The 12344-nt window shown below is 42.7% G+C and overlaps 1 protein-coding gene across 4 annotated transcripts in view; it reads left to right on the forward strand.

The window, feature by feature from the left end:
• The window catches only part of KIAA0319L (KIAA0319 like), a 95544-nt gene that overhangs the window by 24116 nt on the left and 59084 nt on the right, over positions 1 to 12344 (forward strand). For all 4 annotated transcript variants that reach the window (XM_032388030.1, XM_032388036.1, XM_032388013.1 and 1 more), the window contains exon 3: positions 4444 to 4973. In XM_032388030.1, coding sequence (XP_032243921.1) covers positions 4444 to 4973 — 530 coding nt within the window. The remainder of the gene's footprint in view (positions 1 to 4443; positions 4974 to 12344) is intronic.

Genomic DNA, 12344 nt, shown 5'->3' on the forward strand with positions numbered 1-12344 from the left:
AGAGGAAGAGGGAGATAGAGAAAGAATCCTCAAGCAGACTCCCGGCTGAGTGTGGAGCCCAATGTGGGGCTTGATCTCAGGACCCTGAGATCATGACCTGAGCTGAAATCAAAAGCTGGCTGCTTAACTGACTGAGCCACCCCAGCACCCCTCATGGGGCTGTTTCTATTGCTGTATATACAATTCTACCTCATTGTTTTCAGTTGCTGCATAGTATTCTATACTATTTCTGTATTGGTCGACATTTAAGTTTTTCCATTATTTCACCAGTACAAACCATACTATAATGAAATCTTCACAGGTGAGAAGTTCTTTGGCGTAGAGGTGCACAGAATATTTTTGTTAAATGTATAATTTATTGAATGTCTTCTCTTTGATGCTCGAAGGAATAAACTCTTTCTGTGTGATTTACCACACTAACTATATTTGGTGGCTCTTTGTTATGAATTTTCTTTGGGAAAAGTCTTCCCACATTCATTACGTTTCTGAGGTTTTCCTCTATATGGATTCTCTGATGTTCAGCAAGGCTGGAGCTGTGCCTGAAGACTTTCCTATATTTCTTGCAGTGATAGGATTTTTGTTCAGTGTGAATTCTCTCATATCCAATAAGCTCTTCACAAAGGCTTTCCCACAGTCATTTACACCAACAGGGTTTATTTTCACTGTGAGTTTTCTGATGTCCAGCAAACAATATATACCTGAAAGATTCTCCACATTTATTTCAGTGATAGGGTTTCTCTCCTATATGTATTCTTTTTTTAGAGGCAGGGGAGGGGCAGAGGAAGAGAGAGAATCTTAAGCAGGCTCCACAGTGGAGCCTGATGCGGGGCTCAGTCTCACAACCCTGAGATCATGACCTGAGCTGAAATCAGGATTTGGTCGCTTAACGGACTGAGCCACATAGGCGCCCCTCCTGTTTGTCTTCTTTGATGACTAATAAGGGTTGAGCTCTTCCTAAAGGCTTTTTCACGTTCATTACACCAATATAGTTTCTCACCAGTATGGAGTTTCTGATGTTGTTCCACCACAATTGAGTTATCCCTGAAAGCTTTTCCACATTCATTACATTTAAAAGGCTCTTCTCCACTGTGTATTCTCATGATGAGTAAGGGCTGGGTTCTGAGCAAAGGCTTTTCCCAGTCTTTACATATTTAGGGTTTCTGACTGGTATGAATTCTCGGATGACTTAAAAGGATAGAGTTCTTTTTGAAAGCTTTTCCACATTCATTGCATTGATGGGGTTTCTCTCTACAATGAATTCTCTGATAATAATTGTTGAGTCCTTCTTGAGAAATTTCCACATTGAGTACATCTATAAGGTTGTTCGCTTATGTGAATTTTGTGATGATTTAAAGGAAATGAGCTGTTCATAAAGGCTATCCCACATTCTTTACATTAATGGGTTATCTCACCTGTAAGATTTTTCTGATGGCTAATAAAGGAGGAATTATATTTAAAGATTTTGCCACATTACAGTGCTGCTTCTCTGTGGAACTTCTGTTCTCCCATTCCAGGCCTGTATCAACGATGACACCTTATGTTCACTCTTCTGGAGCTGATCCTTCAGAAATATTTTGCTTTAGGACTGATGCCTTTGTTTCAAACCAGTACTCCTAGACTGTACAGGCACCTGGCAGAGCTTTTCACACCTCCATCCAGGGCTCTACCCCTTGCGCCAGTTGGGCAATTAATTTTGGTTTGAAAAAGAGAAGCCCCTCAGATGCCCATGGTTTTCCAGCATCACATCCCTGTGCATGTCCACTGAATGTGTCCAGGTGTCTCCATTCAGTCTGGGTAAAGGTCGCAGCCGCATGCCTAAATGTCAGTGATCCCTGCATGTGTACTCTTGGTAGTCTTGGAGCCCTCGGTCTCCTTAACTGTTCTCTTAGGTAAGGGCAGAAAATCCTGATAAGCCAATGGTTCCTGAGTCTAGAAGTCCAAAATAAAGGGTTGGTACCTTCTGAGACTCTGGGTAGAACACTTCCTTGACTCTTCTTAGTATCTGATGGTCACTGTCAGTCGTTGGTGTTCTTTAGCTTATAGCTGTATTGCTCCAGTCTCTGCCTCTGTCATCACATGGCCTTCTCCCTGTGTGTCTCTCTAGGTCATCGATTTTAGACTTTTTTTATTTTCTAAAATAAGCATTTAAACCTATAAATGCCCCTCTAAACACTGATTTTAACTGCATCCCATGAATTTTTATATGTTATGTTTTCATTTTCATTCAGTTCAAAATATTTTCTAATTTCCCTCATGTCGTCTCAACCTATACTTGGGGTAAATTAGTATTCAGTCAAAGATTGAAAGGGACCATTATCCAGATAATGGGAGCTCTTTCTCTGTGTCGCTTCCTCCTTTCTGGTCGTTTATTCCAAAATTCTAGGTATCATAGTCACCTTAAACTCTGTTTCCTCGACTCAGCAAGTCTGCCCTAGTCTGCTCGGGCTCTCCTTCCCCGTGCCACTGTCTGGAGCACGCTTCCATACAGAAAGCCAGGGTGGTCATAGGGCTTACCTGTTTGTTTCCTTCCTCTTTGGGCTCACAGCCCTAGACCACCTGTTGTTCATTGTCTAAAAACATTGTTTCATATAGTCTAGTTTTCTAGTTGCTCATGGTGGGAGGGCAAGTCCCATGGCAATTTCTTCTGCAGGGGCAAAAGTGGATGTCATGGTACATTTTAAAAATTAAATAAAATAGTGGCTTACAGAAAGGTGCAGGTTATTTTCATCTGTGTGGACCTCTTCACTATGTTAAATGTGAGAGAATTATTCTGCGAAGAATGATGGAAAGTTGATGTAAAGGTGGCTGACAGTAGTCACTGATGTAACCATTTATTGATTTCAACACAGTCTGTATACTCAGCTGTTACCAAGATTCATACCATTGGTGACTGTGTAGGAAGGTGGATGAGGATATGAGGGGTATTTCTGTAGCTCTTGGTAGCTTCATTTTTTTTTCGTAGTTGCTATTTCTTCATTTTTCTTAAGGAAGTTCTATTTTTTCTAGGTTTCTAAATTGCCTTGTCTGATGTTAGGTCCGTGCCAATGTCTCTCTCTTTTCTTTTAATGAACAATGGCAGATTGGCTTCCACAGCCCCTGCTCAGTAATCCAGAAGCCTGCCTTTATTTTCCTCTTCTCTCTCATTTGACTGGTGTCCACATTTAGTCTGCTGGACATTTTATAAATATTTCCTGGGAGTCAGGTTGGCTTTCACTGATTATCACATTGTTGCTTTGGTTAGTCAGAGCCCCCTTTCAGTTCTGTGTACATGCAGACATGATTATCCATGTCCTCAGTGTTTTGATTCTACTGCATATTTTCTGTATGTAATTTTAAAACATATTTTATGTTCTAACCCCAGGGCCAGGGCTAGGGTGAAGAAAGAACACCTAGGGCACAAAATTTAAGGAGGCACTCGCTCTCAAGTTTGGGTAAGCCAACTCTGTACTTGCATGACTCTGAGAGTGTGCACCTCCTTAAATTTTGTGCTTGAGGCACCTATCTTGCCTCACCCCGGTCCTGACCCTGTATAACCCTGACCATAGTTGGGTGCAGATACCTCTATAACTAAGACCTTAAAATGAACTCTGTATAACAGCTTTCATTTAGAACATGCTTTGACTTTTCTACATCTAAGAAAACAGAAGTGAGGTAATACTTCAGGAAAGTTAATGCCATGCCTGAAGTAATTCAATAGCCCAAGAGTTTATCCAGAAGCAACATTAGCTAGAATTTTGGACCATGTTATTTATGTTAACCACAGTAGGTCACTATTGTACTTCTGTTCCTTTATTTCTTATCATGACATGGCTTGTCAGTAGGAAGTTCATTCTAGCAGAATCCAGCTCATGATTAAACTTCTTGGTAATCTGACTACTGCTCTGGCTGATACCATGATGTGCAAAACTGCCTGACTCTGGCAAACAGTTGGTTAGAAAACGGATGAACCTTTAGCCTGGAAGAGGTTAAGAGTACTCAGTTTGTGTTGCTGCCAGTTTGGGGGTGGGGGGGGGTAGTTATTCCATCCAGTTTTGCTACCTGTTCTTCTGGTCCTATAGTGGTCACACACCCTGAGAAATGCCAGGATGTGAGTGGAAGGTCAAATGGTGGGACTCCCCCCATCCCTCCATACGCTTCTACCAGAATAGGTGTTTTGTTTTTTCTGTTTCATGAACTGGAGTTCTGTATCAAAGGTCTGTGTGGAACGGACTCATTGAGAAGGGGAACCAGTGATGAACCGTGGAGCAGTACTTCTATAAGCTGAAGTATCCTGAGCCAAAAAAACACTCTATTTTGCTTCTTCTGTTCCATTTACTAGACAGCTTTCCCACCCTCTTAAAAACCACTCTTCAAAATAGCCTTAAATGTTGGTGTTCAGGGCTCTTTACAGAGCAGTAGTCTGTTTTTATTACATCTTAAAATGTTTTCATTCCTTGTTTTTAGATGCCAGTGAGAGCAGGTGCCAGCAGGCGAAGACAGAATTTGGAGTTGGCCTGAGATCTGGGGGAGAAAATCACCTCCGGCTTCTTGAAGGAACCCCCTCTCTCCAGTTGTGTTGGGCTGCCTGCTGCCAGGACCCTGCGTGCCATGCCTTTTGGTGGTTAGAAGGAATGTGCATTCAGACAGATTGCAGCAGGCCCCAGAGCTGCCGCACTTTTAGGACAGACTCTTCCAATTCCATGCTGGTGTTTTTTAAAAAATTCCAAACTACAGATGATTTGGGCTTTCCACCTGAAGATGATGTACCACATATTCTGGGTCTAGGTTGGAGCAGGTCATCTTGGAGGAGACAGAGTCCACCCAGAGCTCCACTCAGACCCACTGTATCTTCCAGGGACCATCAGAGCTTAACCAGGAAGCTTTGGAAGAGAGATAGTCCCAGCGAAGAAGTAACTACACATATGGTGACACAGCATTCTGAAATGAATGACTCCAAGGAAGTAGGTTATCTGAATACCAGTGGTTCCGCAGAGGTAAGCACATTATAAATAAGGAACAGAGAAACTTAAATCTGCTTTTACATTTGGCACACATGAGCAGTGACGTTGGTGCTTGTGGGCAGCACTCAGTGCTGAGGAGTGTATGTATAAAGCTGCCTGGTGTCATCTTTCTGGGTGCTGCCCAGATGTACAAGCATAATTGGACCTCAGAGATGTTCACTGCCTGCAGGTCTGACCATTGTTTTGGTAAAAGCAGAAATCTGCTCATTATCTAGTCTAAGGTGGTTCTTAGACCACAGGTAAGTGCAGTTGTGTGGTGTCTGTCTTCACCAACAATTCCGCAGTATTTTCTGCCAGATTGCAAAACACTGGATAGATGTAGTTGCATTCAAGCTGTCCTCCCTCTTCCTCATCTCCCACGTGTAAACATAGTCCTTATGGGGTAGTTTCTATTCCAGTCGAGGTAGCCATTCCTGGCAGCACAGACTAAGACCTGACCTACTGGGCTAGGGAGCCAGATGTGGCCACAGCCAAGAGGTCTCTGCGGTGAGTCCTTACCAAGCTTTATATGCCAAGGGGATACCACCAGTAGAGTTTATTCTGCTTATTTTGTTTCTTCATTGTTGATCTTCCTAGGCAAATGATTAAAAGGAGTGACTCACTCTGTGCTCAGCCTCCCTTGATTGCTGTGACTTATTTTTGTATTTGTTTTGTCCTAGTTGTCTCTATCAAGTTGAAGCCAGAGGAGGGATGCTACTACATGCCAGGCACTATGTGTGCTACTTGTTGTTCAGTGTCATTTTGTTTAATTTCCATAGCAGTATTTCCAAGTTGGTATTATCAGCCCCATTTCCCTAGTGAGGAAACCGAGGTCCAAAGAGGTCAAACAGTTTGTGCAGCTAATGAATAACAAACCTAGAATTGGAACCCAGATTTAATTTTTTTTTTTGAGAATTTTATTTTATTTTATTTTATTTTATTTTATTTTATTTTTTGGACCCCAGATTTAATATTAGGAAAAAACCTTTCAGTGCAAAATTAGAGATACAGTCTTAGATTTAATATGCCCATAAACATTTAGACATCTATTGTCAACATGAGGTCCTTTTCTAAGCCCTGGAGATACAAAGGTGAACAAGATGTGGTCCATGCCCTCAGGGAGTTGACAGTCTAATGGAGACTCAGACACAAGTGTGTAATTATTGCATTAGTAGAGTTATGTACACAAAATTAAAAAATCTTAAAAAAAAAATATCCCTAGTGCTTAGCTTAGTATAATACCTTGCACATAGTAAATGTGCAATAAATATCTGCCAACTGACTGAGCCACCCAGGTGCCCCTAGGCACTAGGGATATTATAGTAAACAAGAGAGACATGATTTCTGCCCCAGCAGAGCTTATGCTCTGGCAAAAAACAGACAATACATTTATAATAATTAAATAATTGTAAGTTTGATGTGGATTTGAGAGGATAAGTGCAGAGTTCTATCAGAGCATCCAAAAGGGACCTAACTGAGAATAAGGGGTAAGATTTACCCTAAGTAAAGAAACTGTAAGTTGAGACTTGACATAGAAAGAGTTTGGAAAAGAGGCAAGCAGAGTATTTTAGGCAGAGAGAGAACAATTTCAAGGTTTGTTGGGTGCCGTAGAGCATGGCAAGATCAGGAAGTTGAGAGAGGCTGGTCTTATTGGACAAAGTGAGCCAGAGGTGAAAGAGGAGGCTTGTGAGCTGTGGAGAGCCTTGAGGCCTTCTTAAGGTACTGGTTTTTATCTTCAGATCAGTGAGAAGTCATTAAAGAATTTTAAGCAGGGGATAACTTGATCAGATATGTTGCTGTGTGGTGAATAGATTGGAGAGGGGCAAGAATGTATGTGGAGGAATCAGATAGGAGGCTCTTCAGGCAAGGGAACCATTGCCCTAAAGAAAGGGTTTGAAGATATGGGGAAGGGGATAAACAAATCATTCCTTAGAGCAGTGGTTCTCAAACTTCAGCATCCATCAGAATCACCTGGAGGCCTTGTTACAAACAGATTGCTGGGCCCCAATTCCAGAGTTTCTGAGTTAGTAGGTCTAGAGTAGGGCCTGAGAATTTGCATTTACAACACGGTTCTGGAGAGTGCCAGTGCTGCTGGTCTGAGAAGCACACATTGAGAACCACTGCCTTCCAGGGCAAGCGGGTGAGAATCCAGCACAGAGGATCAAGATTAGCCTTAAGCAGGAGGAGAGACATCTTCATCATGATAGGAAAGGAGAGATGGGTGAATATAGGTGTAGCTAAGGTGGGTTTATAGTTTAGTAGGAGGAAATTGTGGTGGTTCTAGTCACATGCCTGTTCTTCTGAAGTGGGGTAGATCATTTCCTGAGAGTAGAAGCAGAGATAGATGGAGTGGGCACAGGTAGGTAGGGCAGGAAAATCAGGTTTGGAGAGAGTGATAAAGATCTGAAACAGCCATTGTGAAGGGTAGGAGACAGCCAAGCAAGTAAGGAAATAGATTGGTGGTAGCACTGATGAAGGAGATTACGAATTTATAACAGTGGTACCTATCTCTGCAGTCGCATGAGTCTCCGCAGTAGCTCTTGGCAACCCTGTCAAGAAAAGGCTGATAGTTTGATTTACCCAAGGTTGGAACTTTGCCAGTCTTGTGCAGGAAGAAATTGGGGTGTGGAAATTGGAAGTTATTGTCAAGAGAGTGGATTAAGGAGAGACTATAAGAAGAGGCAGATGTGGGAGGGTCTGACAGAGATATGATAGAGTTTGGCATTCAGAGGTTTCCATCATGGAAGGCAGATATAGGGGGCACAATTTAAATGTGTGCTCTGGAAGACTGGAAGTAGTCCTCAGGGGATGGGATATTTGAATTTAAGATTTTGGAGGTGGAGAAGTTCTGGTGATTATAGGAGCTAGGTGTAGCTATGGAAGAGGGTTGCTGAGGCAGAGTAGAGTAGGAATTAATTGGAGACAAGGAGCTCAAAGAACTCAGGAAGCTCAAAATACATGTTACATGAGTTATCCATGTAGACACGGAGATAGACTTTAAGGATGATGATGATGATAGCAATAGCTAATGTTTACTGAGTGAGCACTCACTATGTGCCAGGTACTGTTCTGAACCCTTGACATGTTTTAACTCTTAATCTATACAAGAAATCCTATGAAGTACTATTAACCATCTCTATTTTATAAACGAGGAAACTCAGGAAAAGAGAGGTTAAGGAGCATGGCCAAGGCAGCAATAGCTAGTATATGGTAGTACCAGGACTTGAACCCAGGCATTCTGATTCTATCCATAGTCTGTCTGCTTAACCCTATTACTCTTTAGGCAGGGACTTGGGGTAAAGAGGAGTTTTGAGAGCCAGATGTCAAAGCCCTCATCAAAGTAGGAGGAGGAGTGAGGCAGTGGGGAGGAGGCCAGCTGTGGTGAGAGTTGAAGTGCATCAAGATGGCAGAGGGGAGAGGTTTTACAGAAAAGCTAGAAGAGGAATGGTCTGCAAAGGGCATTGGGGAGGGGAGCAAATAAAATACGAACCCACCTTCAATCGTGAAGTATGGGAGAGTAAGGAGCCCTCAGATTGCAGAGCTACATGGGAAATAATATCCTCAGGGAAGGGCACGCTCACAGTTAAGAATAGGGGGTCAGGGACCACTTTATGGGCATGGGACCTGTGTAGCTATACAAGTCCGGACACTTAGAAAGGCCCTGTTCTTGGTTTAATGCTCTGCTGTCATTGTCTTAAAATTCTTTTTTTTTTTTTTTTTAAGATTTTTAAAAACTTATTATTTGAGTGAGAGGGAGAGAGCGAGCATGAGCAGGGTGAGGGGCAGAGGGAGAAGTGGGCTCTCCGCTGAGCAGGGAGCCCGATGCAGGACTCGATCCCAGGACCCGGGATCATGACCTGAGCTGAAGGCAGACGTTTAACCGACTGAGCCACCCAGGTGCTCCCATTGTCTTGAAATTCTTAATACTTTTTGAACAAGGGACCCCACATTTTCATTTTGCACTGTACCTCGTAAATTCGGTAGCCTGTTCTGCAGGAGGTATAGGCAACAAAACATGAAATGACTGAGCATCTAGGTGATTTTTGATCATGGAAGAGAAATTCTAGGTGATTCAATGGAATTTTGGGTGAGAAAGAAAAGGAAGTTAGGTCTCACAGAGAGGAAGTATAAGTCATTTAGGGAAAATATTGTGGTGTAGTAAATGTTTAACAATTGGGTATTCCCTCCCCCCACCAAACAAAAACAAAACAAGTCCTGAGTTGTAGATGTTGCCAGTTCCCACGGTGTAAATAAAACCACCGTGATCAGTTTGGAGCTGCCAACATGAATCACTGAATAGAGAGTTGGGAGACATGGGCACAGCCAGCTCAGGTGAGCCAGTTCCAGCACACTTCCAGATAATCGTGAGCAATAAAATGAGAAATAGACCAGTCAAATGAGAAATATGGTTTATGTAGGCCTGACAGTGTCCTGGAAGATGGTGGTAACTCAAATTTGGGCCTTAGAGAATTCAGGTGTACCCTGGAAGGAGGATCCTGGGGTTGTGTTGCCTGGGGAATTCTTTTTCTTCTTGTTCACCTGCAGTGGACAGTGGCAATAAATTGCTACTAGTGAACAGGATCTGGAGTTTTATGGTCTAACAGGGAGAGTGGGTAGACATGGGGGGAGGAACATTGAACTTGAATTATGAGCCCCAGGAATGGGAGGGGGCCTTTGTGCAGTGTTGCACTGAGGCATTATGTGGATTGGCATCACTTGCTGAGAACTGCAAGCACTGTTAAAAAATAGGGCAAAGTGAAGTCTTCAGTTCCAGACAAATTACGTTTGACTTTATATTGCCACTTTTAGGAGCTTGATTCTTATCCTGAAGGCCATGGATAACTCTGTAAGGGTGGTAAAACCACCTTGTGCATTCAGAATAATGAACTGGTAGGCATTTCTTTTAGGAGAGCACTTGCAGTTCAAACTTCTGCTTAATGCGCTAGGGAGAGAGAAAGAAGTGTATACACTGCAGATCTCTTTCTAATGAGGGATGGCTGGCTAGCAGTACTAGTTTTTAGTTTGTACTGTTTGCACTAAGGTAGGTCAAGCTACTCTGCATCCAAAGTGGTAAGAAATCATACCCTAAATTGCTCTTGTCTTGCCTGAGAGGCCTGCAATCCTGCAAAGGCATTGGGTTATCAGTAGCATTCTTCATTCCTTTGGAAACATACATATATTGTATCTAAGAGCAGGTATTATGGACCTTTTGCAATTCCAAAACTGGAAAGGAACGTCACCAATTTATTCCCCTTTATCAGCTGAAAGAAGAGAGGCTTGTACTGCTTGGTTTAAGTACTGTATCCTTTCTATGGTGCGAACCTCTGAATTATTGGCAGGAGGAGCAGGAAGGCTTGTTGCAGTCCAGGCACTGGCAATTCAGGCTGCCAGTCCAGCTTTGTGAAAGCAGGAGGACTATTCTCTGAGCTCAGGAAATGAAGGTGCAGTTAGGTATCCCCACATGTAAGGTTTGGCTTTAGGACGACTGAGGTGCTCCTTTCTCTGCCACCACCATCTCCCCGTTTCCAGACAACCACAGCATTTCCACCCCTATACGCCAGTGTCTTTCTGTGGGACAGATGACTGAGAGGATAAAGGAGTCGAGCCTTTGGGCACCTCTTTGCTGCAGATAGAGATGTGGGGTGTAGGCAGTGACAGAGAAGAGCCTTGCATAACTCTGGACAGAAACCCAGTTTCTCTTTCCCATCATCCATGTTTTTGATTTGGTTTTCAGGGTTTTTTGCTTGATCACTTTGTTTTTGTTTTTTTAAAATCTTTCCTGTAATCCTTTAGACTTGTGAAATTTTTGCCGAGGGTTCATTTATTCTTCTCTTCTTTCCTGACATATTTGGAATTCCTCAGGGCCTAGTTCTCCCCAGATCCTCATTCTCAGTTATCTGAGCAGCAGACAGGCTAATAACTTTCACCAAAAATTATTTAGCCCCAGGCCCCCTTCCAGCCTTCTGGCCTGGATAATTTGTGTGGCTTTCTTCCCCCTCGGTGACCAATGCCCTTCCGGTACCGTCCGTGCGCATGTATATACACTAAGCGCCCCCACCACCCCAACCCTCCACTCCCCCATTCTAACCTTACATGACTGGCTTATTGCATCGAGAGAAAAACTGGGCAACCTGCATCCTTGTTGTGTGTGGGTGTGCAGAAATCCCTGCAATTGTACTGTTCCTTTCTCACAGTTATTAGTGCCTGAACTATAATACCTTTTCCTTACTTTTCCCCCCATAACTGCTCACTTTCTGCTCTAATCTCCTAAGTATTCTGGTTCTTTCATCTGTTTATCTGGCTTTTACTATGGGAAATGAATTTGAAAATGTGTTTGTTGGCTGCTTTGCTAACTTAAGAAGCAAGAGGTGATGAAGGTTTTGGTGTGGATTGGTTAACAGAGCCTTGCTAGCTGGCACAACTTGAGCCATGTTGGAACAAAGTCTCAGAACCAGCTATCTCTTAGCTAACACTCCTGTCATCCCTCCACCTTTCTGACTTCATGGCGGCCTTAGTTTCTGCAAGGAGACTATGAGGAGACATAATTTTGTAACTAACAAAGATAAACCCTGTCCTGTTGTCCAGACTCAGCTTCAGTTGCTGAGAACTGGTTGGGATGTGTCTTTAAACCCCACTGGCTTTGCTGGTGCAGGAAGACACTGTCTTTACTGTAGTAGGATTTTTGTTAATGACAATGGTAGTTTTTGTTTTATTTTAATACAGTTGTGTCTCAAATGAAAATGTGTTGAAAGTCCAATTTTTGTGAACCATTCTTTAGTATTAAGTAGTCACCTGGGTAGCATGTGTATTACCAAGGAGGGCCCCCTACCTGGACTGTGATGATATGACCCTGATAAGTGTGAACATCCTGTGTGGGCCCTGTAGGCTCCTGATTCTCAAAACGGTAGCTTGTGATGGAGGTTTTTCGGGTCATCTTGAATTATGGTGTTAATCACGGGGTTGGTTTGCTTGATTAGGAGAGGGTAGCCCCAAGTGGGGCTGGGAGGAAGGGAGAAGGAAGAAGCGGGAGAAGGAGGGAGGGAGAAATGGCGAGATGGAGAAAGACAATGTGTATAGAAGCCTTGCATCATTCTGAATAAAGCTTCTTTGAAGATGAAACAGGTGTAGACACCTGAGGCATGATTATATGACTTATGGTTAGTTCGGAATTAGGTCGGTTTTTATGATTTCTGTCAAGTGTCAGAAAAAATGGCCCAAGGAAATTTCACCCAGGTTTCAACTTTTATATCATCCTCTACAAATTTTCATTATTACTTTGTAGTTTCTGAAGTAAAATCGTTTGCTCCATATCTCCTCTTCCTGCTTCTTTAAAAATTAATAATAATAATAAATAATAAACAAATT

Source organism: Phoca vitulina, unplaced genomic scaffold (genome assembly GCF_004348235.1).
Source record: "Phoca vitulina isolate PV1807 unplaced genomic scaffold, GSC_HSeal_1.0 scaffold2, whole genome shotgun sequence".
Lineage (NCBI taxonomy): Eukaryota > Metazoa > Chordata > Mammalia > Carnivora > Phocidae > Phoca > Phoca vitulina.